The 14,685-nt window shown below is 39.3% G+C and overlaps 1 protein-coding gene and 1 long non-coding RNA gene across 3 annotated transcripts; both read right to left on the bottom strand.

The window, feature by feature from the left end:
- Positions 1 to 285: 285 nt before the first annotated feature.
- Positions 286 to 8,012, bottom strand: pnpla4 (patatin-like phospholipase domain containing 4). Of its 2 annotated transcripts, none has more exons than XM_088369721.1 (7): positions 7,994 to 8,012; positions 3,154 to 3,335; positions 2,758 to 2,852; positions 2,532 to 2,667; positions 1,774 to 1,839; positions 1,540 to 1,695; positions 286 to 1,099 (listed from the first exon to the last, which is right to left on the bottom strand). In XM_088369721.1, exons 2-7 carry the CDS (start codon positions 3,331 to 3,333, stop codon positions 968 to 970), a joined length of 765 nt encoding a protein of 254 aa, XP_088225847.1. In that variant the 5' UTR covers positions 3,334 to 3,335; positions 7,994 to 8,012; the 3' UTR covers positions 286 to 967. The 2 variants fall into 2 exon arrangements, with proteins under 2 accessions (XP_088225847.1, XP_088225848.1); XM_088369722.1 differs by lacking the exon at positions 7,994 to 8,012 and adding an exon at positions 3,491 to 3,629.
- A 1,409-nt stretch (positions 8,013 to 9,421) lies between these two features.
- Positions 9,422 to 11,245, bottom strand: LOC148402118 (uncharacterized). The gene is made up of 2 exons (XR_015857249.1): positions 10,867 to 11,245; positions 9,422 to 9,665 (listed from the first exon to the last, which is right to left on the bottom strand). It is a non-coding gene; the product is annotated as an uncharacterized LOC148402118 (long non-coding RNA).
- Between the last annotated feature and the right edge of the window lie 3,440 nt (positions 11,246 to 14,685).

Raw genomic sequence — 14,685 nt, 5'->3', positions numbered from 1 at the left:
GATTAACTCCTCAGTAAGTTCCAGTAATACTGGTGATTCTTCACAGAGGATAAAGAATTTGTTGAGTGTTATCTTTCTACATGTGTTGTTTCACTTTGTATGTTCAACTGATGCTTTACTAGCTCATCTATGGCGTTTCTCTTATGTGTTAGCATTAAACTAGCAGACTAACACAAATTTGTGGGGTTGAATTAAATGGACAATGTGCAGTTCTCATTGTTGTATTTTTTTCATTTTGACAGGAATCTTTAACTGGGAGTGGCATTCAAGAGCTTACAGTAAGTCTTCTTTTCAAAGGATTGTTCTTTATTTGCAAAAGGAGACATGCATATGTATACACACACAAATGCATACAGACACACATTGAACAGATGATTTTCATTTATGGAATATGCGTCCCTTGACTGAGGAAAAACTCATGAAATCTATAACAAATACTGAAGTCAGCTTCTCAAGTGGGCCTGCCTCTTTGGGAATCCCTTTGACTGTTTCATTAGTCGGAGTGAATTTTACTGCACGATGGGATAAAATAATACATGTGAGCTGGGGAATACTTTGCCTCTGATGTCTTGATTTAAAAGAAGTCACAATTAAATCTCATTATTACAAGCAGCAGGTAAGCTCACATAATGGGGGAAATGAAGTATTCTAACCATCACTGCAAATCAACATCTTAAATAAACAAATGTTGATTCCCCAAAATCGAATGTGCTGTGGGACTTCTCGCTAAGAAGAGCCAACCACATCCGAGAATGGATGCCTGCCAGTCTCACAGATCAATGCCTAATTTGTTTGCATGCTTCTTAAAATAAGAATGTGTGGAATACCAATGTCACATATATAGTCTTTCCCTGAGGAAAAGTCATTGCTTTCACTTACTGCACCAAAACCAGAACCAGGTTAACCTGCACAGTTATTTTTAATGAAATTAATTTCACACCATTTGTCCTGACTCCCAGCTGTCAGTCTAGCTCATCCAACCCTTCGTCTTCAGGAACCTCAAGGCGTCATCAAAACCCTCCTGACAAAAGAACTGCATTCTGTTGGTAGGTGGCGGGAACAAAGCCTGGTTCAGTCTTTTGATGTTTTCCATCGAGAACTGTGGAGAACACACCGTAGCCCATTTGAAAACAATGCACCAGCCTTCGGGACAACCTCTATACTTTTCTGAATCTTGAGTTATGTGACATAGTACTATGTTGATCCCCAAAGGAGCATATTTTTTAATTCCCTTTGATGGCTGTCATTACGGCATGAACGGCTCTCATCTTCCTCCTCGCTACATTAGTAGGATTACTTAGCAAGAAGCAGGTTTTTGCATCAGACTGATGACTAGCTCTGCTAACAGCTGCTGTGTAAAAAAAAAAAAAAAAGGCAGTTCCAGTGACATTAAACATCTCATTCGAGTTGCAAAATATATAAATAGATACTCGATATACCATGCCCAATCAAACGAGTGAACAAATATTGTGCACAGCACTACTGGTTAGGAAGTAGGAAGGCTTATGTACAGTAGATACAGTACATGACCATACATACCATTATGTTCATGTTGGCCAGTCTGAGTTGGGACTTGAACGCATGGCCCTTGTGCAATGGACTCACATCCTGCTGTCCAGCGAATGGGGACACTGTGATGGTTCGGCCCACAGGCAGGATTGGTAGGCTGTCAGTGAAGCCTCCATCAATCCATTTCTACTCACAAAGGTGAATGGTTTACAGTCAGGTCTGATGAATATTTAAATAAGAAAAATAGGTGACAAGGTCAAATACCTCTCCTTGGAACTTGACCGGTTGGAGCCCAGCATAGACTGGCACAAAGCTGCTGGCCAGGAGTGCCTTAGGGGAGCATAAAACGTGTCAAAGACAAATAATCGTTAAATATTTAAACTTCACTGGTTGAAATAGTGCCAGTAATATTGTGTGCGAGATTGAGTTAACTGACCCATCATGTTTTTGACAACATATAAAATCTACCTCGTCATGATTTGATTTAAAGATTCTGATAGCTCAGGCCGTACACTCTGATCCTAATTTTTTTTTTTTTTTTTTTAGCAGGATCCCGCTTGAGACCACAATGAGAAACGAGTTGCAAAACTGATGACCACAGTAGTGCTGGGAGGCAGCTCACAGCGAGCGGTGACAAATGGGTAACAAAAGAAAGCTTTGTCTCTACTCATGTTTTCTACCAGTAAGTTCACACAATGGCGATAGTGTAATCGAGACCCTTCATATTGTAACAAGAGGTTCAAATGTTTAAAAACATGGCTCAAATGTGTTGAAATAATAACGCTTGTTGCCATTGATCTATTTTGCACCTGCTGAGTCTTTGAGCACTCAAGATTGATTCGTCTTGCCTACAGGGATGGGAAGGGAGAATTCTCAGAAAAATGCTTAATTGTGATGACGCTACCTGAGAATAGACATTGTGAGTGTAGTCATTAAAATGTGTCCTTTTCGGCGTGTTACTGTTGGCTGCACTTTACATATTCATAGAAAAAAAAACAACAACCACCAGTAAATATTTGCACCTGTATGAGGTCTTCTCTGGAATTAAACCGGGACACAATGAGGTTCTTGCCACTTCTGGAATGAGTCAATGAGATATGGAGGCGATCAGATGCCAGAACGTGCGCATTAGCAGGCAGCATCTCCTCAATTCCTTCCCTGCAAAGTGGCAGATACTTGAGTCAGATGTCTAGTTTTTTGATTTTCCCTACTTCAGTTGTTTTTACTCAATATCTGTTGAGAAGTTACCGCAGTTTTGACATGAACTGATATCCAGGTGTGAGTGCTCCAAATCTCTGTTGTCTTACATCCTCAGCAAAATTGTATGTAAATTCTTTGCAGTGCTGAAAGAGAAAGAACAGAGCAGCAATAAGCTTATGAAATATTTAATAGTTGACTGTCAACCCAAATAAATGTATGAGCACCTCATATTATATACACTAAAAGCTACAAAACAAACTGACAAGTAAATAGTTTTCAAATCAGACGAGTAAAAACTGGTCAAATATGAAAAAAAAAGATATTATTATTTGCAATTCTAGTAATGACACACGAATTTGTTGCACAATTTGTCTTTGCGGGCCATATAAAATGATGTGGCGGGCCGTATCTGGCCCCCGGGCCTTGAGTTTGACACATGCCTACCTTGACTTTATCAGGAGCCGTAAGCATGACGGCAGCAACAAGGGCCCCAGCTGAAGACCCTGCACAGGACTTGAGCGAGGCAAGCAGCTTGTCCCCATGGCGAAGAACAGCTCCCACGGCTCCCAGGTGGTAGATGCCCAAAAAACCACACGCAGCGAAGGACAGATTGAGCACAGTCATTCCTGAAAGAATGCATAATGTAAGAGTTACTATTTTTATTACTTTCCAAGTGTAATTACGTCTGAGTGCAATTAGAATTCAAACGTAGTGACTGCGAACGTTTGAGCACGAAAAGTTAGTCAAAATTAAATAGTATGTTTAGATCATGCATACGTACGACAGACTGTACGTGTTGTTCTGTGCAGTAATGCAACAGGAAACATTTGTAGTTCCGGCTAATATTTTCAAAATAAACGTTTTGTCGCTACACGGGGGAAAAAAAAAATACAGATGATGTTTTATGAGTAAAAGATGGCCGTACTTCTATTAAGTGCACTACCAGAAAGTGACACTAGGGTTAATGTACAACTATCAGGAGTAAAAGTCACTTTGTAGTACTTGAGTAAAAGTCTTAAATTAACTGAAATATGAAGTACTTACTGACATCACTTTTAAGGCTCAAGGTATTTTTTTTTCTCTTCATGAGCTAAATCAAGGCTTGACTGATATGGGGGCTGAGGAAATCATTTATAAATATTTTAGAATATCAAATCAATTCTGGAGTGGTTTAAGTGGGGCGACACAGATTTAGTCCTCCTAGCCCCGGTGCAGCGCAATCTAACCATATAACCAGTTAATTATATACCTAAATGAGCCAATGATAGCGAGTGATGTTCTGACTTCAGCGGGTCAATATGAATTCAATTCAACCTAACCCTTATGTGCTTCTTCGGGTGGGATGGGGAGTATTTAAATGCCAGTACGCATTTTGTCACTTTAAGGTAGGTATCAAAGGCACTTCATTCAATGTATGAAAAGTAATTTTGCCATACTTGCAATGGACAGATAAGCACATTTTATATAAATTCTAATTAGGGATTCTTCGGAAGTATTTGACCTTTAGCTTTTGTGACCTTAATCGCGTATAGTATATATAGCATATAATCTTGCTTAGTCAAGCCATGTAATAACGACACACATTAATCATAAACACATAAATGCATAGATTTTTTTTTTGTAATTAACAATGTTTACGTACGTGTGAAATGGAAAAACAACCTTAAACTGTACTTTGTTTTAGCACATATTTCAACTCATTCAAGTTCAACTTCACTCTGATTGTCATGAGCAGCAACTTTGTATCACACCAAAAATAATATTTTTGTGAATTGTTGGAAAATGATAAATATAACTTCTGAAGTCATCTGAACAGTTTAACAGAGGTCAAACTGCTGCTGAGGCGCCACACTGTGATTTAATTAGTCCCGAGATAAAGAGAGGAGTGGTTATTCGCTGGAAGAATAGGCAAAGGAGCAGGAGTGATACTCTCACTGAAGACATCCATGAAATTCATGGATAAAAGAAATGAAGAAGTCCAATTTCAAATATCTGACCAATTATCCGAAGCAGGCTTCTAATTAAGTTTGTCGTGACAAAAAGTAATCCAGGGGACATAATTCAACCCACATATGGTGCTTAAGATTTCTGCTTGCGTGGAAATATTGCTTCAATTTTTACAGCTCAGAGCTTTGAAAGTCACCACAGGGTCATACAGACTGAAAATATAAAGAAACAATATTATTTGTGTTGTTTGAGCAGATGCAATTGTATCGACCAGTGTATCTATCCAAGCTGCCTATTTATGCCACGGTCGCACTGATAGCAATCCAAATTAGTATACGCTGACAAGTCCATGTGGCTTTTTCTCTTCACTGCCACGATGCTTATCCAGAAAGTGCCACTTGAGAACAAAAATATGGAATTGAGTCAGACGAACCATGCAGTGTAAATCTAGCCTCAGGGAGCTTCATGCACTGATCACTCATATTGACTTCATGTCAATGTTTCTAATCTTTGAGGGAAGAGCAGAGCCGTGAACACCATGGCAATGGAAATGCAATTATCATTAATTCTCTCTTGAACTATTAAATTCATGTAGAAGGTCACATTTGAATCATTTTATTGTGCATTATTGTTTTAACATTCGAAAAGATCATTCTTGAAGCGGTTGAACTTGAAGCTTTGTTTTCGACTAGGATAGATTCCTCTTCGACAATAACAATAAAAAAAGGTAGTGAAAAATAATTGCTTGTTGTCTAACATTGGAACTGGTGAACTCACTCTGTAGAGTTTTATGATGATTAAGTATTTATATTTTGTTCTAAAAAATAGTCCCATAATCATTTTTGAACTGAGAGAAAAATAAGACTGCTTGATTTGATTTTGTCCCAGTAGCCCAGTAACATCTCGTTTTGACTTACTATAGTTCTACTAAAGTACACCCAAAAGACTCTTCCTGCAAACCCAAGAAAATGATGTCAAACCATGGAGCTAAATTAGCAAGTACTGACTCTTGGTAGGTTACTTTAAGATAAGCGATCAAATTAGTCTTGATTTCTCTCTTAGGGCTCTCTATTCGTAGACGGCATAGCTGTATTCAAGCCTAAAAACTGATGTATCTTGATTTTTGTGCTGCTATAAGCCTCCTTTCGTCTATTTGGGAATTCGACAGACTGGTCAAGTTGGTATGGCGCGCTGTCATACCTCAGCCATTGTTTTTTTAAACCGGAGGTGCCCCACCATTTTGGACCAAAGCCAAACTCATCATATTTTTGTGTTGGCCGTGTAAGCGCATTCATCTATATGTATGACTTCTGACATTTTACTCTTGTGCAACTCGGCAATCGAATCTTCGCCGTTTCACGTTATATACTGTTGACAATCTGAATTTTTGAGGATTTTGACATTTTTATATCAAACAAGGTATCCAAACGATTAATCCATTATCAAAAATGATTATCGATTCATATAATAATCGATTAGTTGTCGATCAATCTACCAATCGCTGCACTGCGATCAACTGGTTGGGCACTCCTGCTTTCAAAACGGGTTCAAAATTAATTACAATTAAGCAACATGGATGTTTTTAGAGTCATCTGTGGTAACCACATTTCCACTCTCCTGCTTTGTTGTATTAGAATCATTTGAATATTTTATCATATGGTCGCTAGACCCAAAACGAAAAACAAACACACCAACTACTTTCCTAATGAATACTACAATTCTCCACAACACGGGGGGCAGCTGTACTGAGTGCTGCACGCAATAGTGTTAAATTGCTACATGCTGTAGGGAACCCCCCAAAGAGACAAACGTCATGTCCTTTACTAATTTACACAATATACGCCGGGGTTATAAACAGACGTCCCTAGGCACTCTCTCTTTTCAATTCTAGTGTTCAGTTTAAGTGTGGTAGCACGGAGCCAGTCCCTGCAGAATGCTGCATGGAAAGAACGATCAATAGCACGAGACACATCCGTAGGCATGCCGACCGCTCTGACGTCTTGTTTAGGCCCCTGGTCAGAGTAAGATGTTCTCCCGCTAATTCCATTGATCACAGGCGACCCGGATATGCTGAGCTGGGAGGTGTGAATAATTAGCCGCCGCATTCATTAGGATTGGTCTTGAAGCTAAAGTGCATAATACAGCGCAGTAACACATCATATAGCTTAGAGAGCGCATTGAAATGTTGATGCTGGGCAGTGAACGCATCACTTACCACTGCCACACTGCTTGTTTTCTCAAGTGCCTCTGGGTAATCTGTACATTCAGTTTAAGGTCATTTACTAAAGCATGTCACGTCGATTTCGGTCACTTGACTGAAAGCATGATAGATTATATTGTTTACTTTTTAAGTGAGCAGTTCATATTTCACGGTACACGGCAAAACTCTAACGGAAGCGCTAATTTGTTCTTTTAATGACCTTATTCACAGCCCTCATTTTTAATGTGATACTAAAAAGCAAACAGTTTATCGTCAATAATTGAACAGGAAGAAAGTATTCACACTGCGCCAAAACAATTAGCACATAATACATGGTGTCCCTGTGTCATTTCAAAAATGAATATCTAAGTAACTACATCTCCCAGCCAAGCAATAAAGACCCTGTACAGTGATTTAAGAGATTTGTACTGTACATTTGAAGATGATTACCGAAACTATATGTAAAGGACTATGCATTATGTAAGACTCAAGAGTGTTGCTGGGGCATTGAATCTTTTTCACCTTTTCATTCTTTCTGAATTTTGGGGTGTGGCTTAACTGTAAGTAAAATGTTTAGCGTCTTTGTTCTCTTGCGGTTTATAGTCAGCTAGCATACCCCCATCCCGAAAAAGGCATCTCCCCTTTTGATTGTCTTCTTCCTGAGAGTGAAGAGCAACAAAAGGAAAAGATGTAGGACACGAGAGGCAGCATGTAGACTGACGTTAGCTTTGAAATGTCATTGCCGTCATCCAATCCAAAAAGTGGCTACACTTTTGTAATTAATTTATCGAATTCTGTAATTCCGTCGCATTTGCAGATGAGCATTGTCTGTCTGAAGAAAAACAGGACGCATTCACTCTCGATGAGCCCTTGTGCTCAATTATAGTATGAGGATTTTCTTCCCCCCAAAGGTGGCACAAGAACATTTCTTTAATTACTCGTGCAAGCTTTAATCTACTATTCCAAATTAGCTCACGACAGGAATGACTGGAGCACTAGTACATGTTACTAGTCATCCACATGCTTGTTTCACGAGTGAGGACAAATGGACTATCCATGAACCTTAAATTGTTTGAAAGAAATCTTGAATAAATGCTCAAAAAGGCTTTCCAAATGGAAGTGAGAAAGATGCAGTACCGTCAGCTGTCGTACAGAGTCGCAGCTGGTCCACCCCTGCCGCCGCTGTGGAGCCACCTGCTTGATATTCAGCAGCTCTCCGACACAATCCTGCTCCATAATAGATGTGCTTTATTCCCATCAACCGGTGTAATACAATCACTTACCTGAAGAGATGTTACTGATATCCATCTACAGTATGTGCCGCATTCTGTTCTTTTCACATGAATAGACCGCTGTTTGTTTAATAATGTCCCCAACTTGTAGCCAAACATGCTTAAGCTGTCATATTATGAGTCAGGATGGATGATGGTGCATAAGCAGTTAGCTGTCTGGTCTACTGGGGTGGGGCGGGCAGGGGGTGGCGATGATTTGGTAAGGCGCTCGCTCAATAAAACTATTGCTACATATTTCCAAGACACTAAAAGAAAAATAACAGCTTCCCTTGAAACGACAGCATCAACATAAGATGCTGAATGGATGCTCTTCTCAGAGGATAAAAGCAATTCTGGGCGACCTCTAGTTCACCTACCTTATTGGCTTACAGCACTGGTGGACCAACACGGACCGCTTCGCCTCTTGAGTCAGCATGAATGTTGGAATGAAAGCATCAATATGTATAATTGCCTTTCAGCCATTGTTACAGAGATCCGGATCACCCTCTTTAGTGGTTCACTATACTGTGAAACTTGCAAGGTCAAACACTGAGATGCATATTGGCCTCTGATTTGTTTGGATTTAGAAGAATCACTTGGAAAAAAAAAAAATCATTTATTTTGTTGTTGTTACTATTGTGAAAGTATTGTGGACTTAGCTGTGTTGTGCTGGAGACCATTGCTCGTGTTCCCAGGTGAATTCCAATTTAGGTTAGGTCCTCCCATTTCTCTGCCCACATTAATAGCTTGTGCTGCATATAAACCACAAATTATGATTTTAAATCGCAAAACACTGTCTCTTAGCTCAATTTGATGCCAATTATTATCTTTAATTTAATCAGTGTGGCATCACTAAAGAACCCCTAAAGTGACATGAGAAAAACAAAAATGATCGTTCTCATTAGGATGAAAAAATAATGAGAAAACTTACTTCCTCTAATCAGAAAGTTTCTCGTAGTATACGCGCATAGAAACCCGATAGCTACATTTTGATTAGTGTTGTTGCGTTTTTGTTTTGAGGAAAGTTTTTTCTCTCTTCTGCTGCCATTGTCTGTTCGGAGAAATTTGTCCCAAAATCATTTCCAAAAAATATGTTTTTTATGTCAATAATTATACTTGTGATTTGGACCTGTATTTTTTATGTTGTGAGTGCTTTTTAGACCTGTATTTCTTTATGGTTTTTGATTTGTGGATCAGCGGACAGGCTTTTATTTTGGACACAAATGACATCACAACTCAACGCATGTTCTTTTTTTTAATTAAAAAATGGGGCATTGAAGAGAGGAAAACAAGCCATCATTTGGTATTTTATTGTATAATTATTTGACAACAGTCAGGAAACAAAATACAACTGAAATTTGTTTCCCCTCGAGCTTGTTTGGCTTTTTTCCCTCTTTGTCTGCTACCACAGCAGCATAGCAAAAGAAGAGGTAACAGCAGAAGAAGGTCTTCCATGTGAAACAAAGTTTCTCGTCCTAATGAGGAACATATTTCTTTTTTCCCCTCTTGTCACTTTAGGGGCTTATCTCAGGGCGCTTCTGAAAAAAAAAAAAAACTCAACAACACACAAAAAGATGCAATAAATTACTATTCCATGAATAACTGAGGGTCTGATATAGGGGTTGAATAGTTGATTTTCCACAGGAAAAGAAATGACATTAAAAAGATGAATGTATAATAATAATTGATCACAATTGGACTATAGCATCAGCTTGTTGTCACGTGCATGAGTTTCTTTTTGTTAAACATCAGATGTCCTACCTGACACAAAGCAGCCATTTTGTCAGTTATGCATTACTAAGGTAAAAGGCTAATGTTACTTTTCATACTTGAGCAGTGCGTGAACATAATTTGCTTTTTGTTACAACCATTTGACAATGTCTATTTGCAGACACCAAGTTAAAACCCAGATGAGTTGTGTTTACATCCTTCGCTTTCAAGCTGATGGAGCTACTCATTGCATGGGGATTATGAAGCAACCTGCTCCATTATTCATGACTCAGCAAGTAATAAGGCTGCCTTCAAGGCCAAACCTTTTTGAGGGGTTTCTACTCTCAGAGGTCTCCATTAGCCGACAGAAGCTGTCATGTAGTGTAAAGTGTAAAGGTAAAACTGGGGTTTGGGGCAAACTGCTGTGATAAAGTGTGAATCGTCGTTATTTGTGCTGCTCGCACACACTCTGGCGTGCGATCAATTCAAGTGCACAAATCAACACTGCCCAGAGTGCCTATTTGTTGTCCACTGAAGCTTTTAAAATTTTGGCAGAGAGGCAAGCCCCCTTTTTAAATGTTTGCCCCCTCTTCCACAATTGATACTGAAGGTTTCTTCCTGAAAATGTTCAGATTTTTATTTGCAAGCCTCTTAGAAACTGGTTCAGGATTGTATCCGTTTTGATCGGAAAAAAGTCAGCTCACGAAATGTTCATTGACACTTGTTCAGCAGCCACTTTTCTTCATCAGCTATTATTACATTTTTACAATAGCACTTGATTAGTAGCCAATCCTTAAACAACAACAACAACAACAACGTTTAAGGATTACAATTCTATAGGCATTTGTGACAGATTCTGAAAAACCCTTTGTTTTAAAACGACCAAGAAAAATTCAAATCATAGAGAATTATAAAGATGTTTTGTTGGGTTGGAAAATGAACTGAAAAGCAATTACGTTCCATTTTAGAGTGTGATTTACTAGCAAAAGGTTATGAAAATATCATGTAACATATCCAAAACAAATTTACCTGTGTTCCTTGAGATGTGAGTGACTCAACATAGGAGAGTACAACAGTCATTATTTTTGCTTGTTTGTTTAGTTTTTTACTCAAGGGCACTGTCTCAACTCACTTCCCAAGTAGCAGTTTGGCAGATTGTGAACAATTCTTCCAGGAAGCTCCAAGCTGTTTAATGTCACTTCCAGTTCAAGTTCATTGTTCTTTAAGTCAGCTAGCGTAATGACAAACGGCATGTATCCATACTTGCCAAATCTTACGATTCAGGCGAGAGACTCCTGATTTTCAAAACCATCATTGCCAATCTCCCGATCTTCCTCCTTCTAATCCTCAGATTTTACAGTGAAGTAGACATCTTACATTGTGCGGAATGTGACACGACAAGGCTCTTCTTTGCCAAGGGAGGAGACTGCTCACTCTGACTCACTCTCAGCAAAACCGCCCCATGGGAGTGTCCATTGTCGGGATTTTTCTTGTTCATGGCTTTGGTTCCCAGCTGAAACTGTCATTATTCATCCAGTGGTTGCATTGTTCGCTATCCACAATCAACTTCTCCTAGTTGTGATGGGTCATGTCAACCCAAGCTTGCATCTTAAGTGCACGCCACACAAAAACCTTGCAATGTCCCTAAATTATTCGTGCTGGGGTAAGTGCTGTAATCACAGTGCTTTCGGCACTCACTCTAGTGGGCATCACTCTGAGCTCTTTATGCATTCCAATTTCTCCACATTGCATTGATATTGTCCTCCTCCCATGACGACGGTAGAAATTATGCAGTTTTACGACAGAATCAGAGTCAGGCCACGGAAAATGCAGCACTATGCTGCAATGAATGAATGTTCACTTCCAGCCTGATTAAAAGTTAATACCCTGAAAAAAAAAGTCCTTTCAATTCACTTACCGCTAATTTAAACATGTACATCGATTTCACATGAATAAAATGGGAATGTTGTTGGTAAACTGATGCAATGAAAAAAAGACATCAGTTTACCACGTTTGAGTCTTGTGCACGAATGAAGTGAATTCAAAGAACTGTGCTTTCAGTGGAGGGAGGGAGGGAGGGCTGATGATGGGTTTTGCGTCTACTTTACCAGGCAAATCTTTGATTCACAAATTATAACATCGCTTTCTGAGTCTCTTTGATGATCCGGCACCAGAATCAAACTGATATTTTTCTGCCACAGACTGCATGCCGGCGACACCACATGAATTAAGGACATGTTCTTAAAGCATCTTTAAGTACGTAGAGTTTCAAGGTAAAGCAACAGCTACAATATGATGTTGATGCTCAGCAGACGTAATATGGAAATAAAGTGGACCTCACACTGAGTGTTCGAGAACCTGCAGATTCACATAGTTCTAACTTTTGACGGACAGTATGAATAGATTTATACATACCGTATTTTCCGCACTATAACCTTCAATGAATGGCCCATTTTGTTCATATATAAGGCGCACCGGATTATAAGGCGCATAGAATAAATAACTCAATGTTGCTCAAACCTTAATGCAATCACAATATAGTAACACTCGAAATAGTGAAAACAATAACAATATATCAATAACTCAACGTTGCTCAAACGTGAATATCACACAACGCACAAAATAAACACGTGAAGCTTACTTTAATAAGTTAGACTTCAACCACGAATCTATATTGGTCCATATATATATGGCGCACCGGATTATAAGGCGCACTGTCGGCTTTTGAGAAAATCGGAGGTTTTTAGGTGCGACTCATAGTGCAGAAAATACGGTACTTGTGTCTTCTGATTAGCCTAAATGATTATGATTATTAGAACAAAGGCAACCCGCTTGTTCATTAAGTGGACGCCGGTGGTGGAGGAAGCTCTGAGATTCTGCTTCAACTTCACAGACTGTGTTGTACTGATTAAGACAGAGGACATTGAAAAGCATTGTACTCCCCTGTGACAATTTGAACTTCTTCAAGAGCAATGTTCTCCACTCCCCGAATAACAAGCCTTGGATTACTAACGACATCAATGATGCCTTTAATCGGAAAAAAACAGAGAAAGGGTATCAGTATTGATTTTGCTCAAGGACATCACAGCCCTGGGACTGAGGAAATTGTTGGGGAGGTGGTCCATCACTACCTCATCTCCTCCTCTGTCTTTCCATACCTGAAAAAGCGGACATTTTTTTGCCCAGATCTTTTGCCAGAAATCTCCAGATTGTCAACAGGCAATCTTAACTACTACAGCTGGTGCTACCTAGCTAGCTAGATCTTCCTACCTGCACAGTCATCTTGGATAGAATTCCCAAGTGACCCTGAGCAGGATAAGTATTGAAAAGGAATATTTTTAACTTCTAGAGCACTTTGAAAAACAAAGTGCTGTAGCTTATGTAAAACAGCCAATGACATTTTCTGCTCATGATTGATTATTTGAAGTTTCTTTCCAATAGGGAACTATTCAGTGGACCCATAAGGCAGGAGCCAGATAGACACACTTACCCCCGAAAAAATGTTGCCGCAGTGTCGGGTTCATTTTCAACAAACGTTGGAATTCATTGAAGAGCTGAAGCTGTTGTCATTTCTGACCATACCGCTGACAAAACTTTTTCACACAAAAATAAAGAAAAAAGAAATAAATAAAATAAAAATGCATGATTCATTTGAACGCTACAGAGAAGGATGAGGGTTTTTAGGACTTTGCCCACGCATATTAATATTTGAATAGCTGAAGCGGGGGTCATTGCGCATTGCGCCGGTGACAGCCACATAAATCAAGTTCCATATCAAGCAGGAAGATGCTCCTGAGGTGCTCCAGACTGTTAATGAGAGAGAAAACGTGTCCCTTTGTGCTGGCAACGGAACAATTCACAGAAACTGAAGGGGCGTGCCCTTATTTTTTGCAACAAATATACATGTATTGAGTTTTTTTTTCTTAGAGAAATACCCCAAAATCTGGAATCTTTCATGTATTTTGCTTCTGATTCAAAGATACATTCAGTCGTTTCAAAATATTACAAAAACAGCGTTTTTGACGAGAACTTGATAGTTCCTCCTATAGTACTGGCCACCATGTACTTGCTTCTGGTCCACCCGAGCTCTGATTTCAATGTTTTGTTAGTTACACACTTTGATCCTTCCAATTTTGCTGAGTGAATGAAAATGCCATGTCCATTTGCGCTCCAGTACTGTGAAATGCCCTTTAAAAAGAAATTAGAGCAGATACTGTAGAAATGTTCGAATTTCAACTTAAGACTTTTTTTTTTAATCATACCAAGTATGGCAACTAATTGCTGGCCATGCCCCCTTGACATCTAGGCCTGTTTTACTGCCACTTCTCCTCTCATCCACCTTCCATCCTGTTTGGAGGTGGCTATGATCGAGGTGAGGTTATTCCTGTAAGGGTTCTTCATTGACCTTCCAGGACAGGAGCTGAGTAGGACTACTTCACGGGTGGCGTTAAAGTGGAGGATTCTGCATTGACTGACCAGGTTAGGTGCTAAGGATGACCACTTATATATCAATATGCAGTGACGCCATTCCCCTATTGACAAGCTCAAGGAGAAGGACTTATTTTTAAATGGTATAAGGCGTGTTTCATATTTACCATCACCATTGATTGCACTACACATCATTTTTATATTGGTGAATGTCAACCTTTTTAATTCTATAAAATATAAATACTCTTTCCCGCTAATCAACCTTGTAATTGAAAATGGAGATGTTACTGAATAAGAGCCATAATTACCACAGCCATCAGTGAGGGTGAGACTTCATAAAGCACTTGAGCGTCAAGTGCTCACAGCCTCCCTCCGAGTAACAGGGCCCACCCCATGAACTGGAAAGAGGATGTTGTTAAT

Source organism: Syngnathus floridae, chromosome 2 (genome assembly GCF_059516105.1).
Source record: "Syngnathus floridae isolate MCC-2025c chromosome 2, RoL_Sflo_1.0, whole genome shotgun sequence".
Lineage (NCBI taxonomy): Eukaryota > Metazoa > Chordata > Actinopteri > Syngnathiformes > Syngnathidae > Syngnathus > Syngnathus floridae.
The sequence above is the reverse complement of the archived record's forward strand: the minus strand, read 5'-3'. Positions and strand labels throughout refer to the sequence as shown.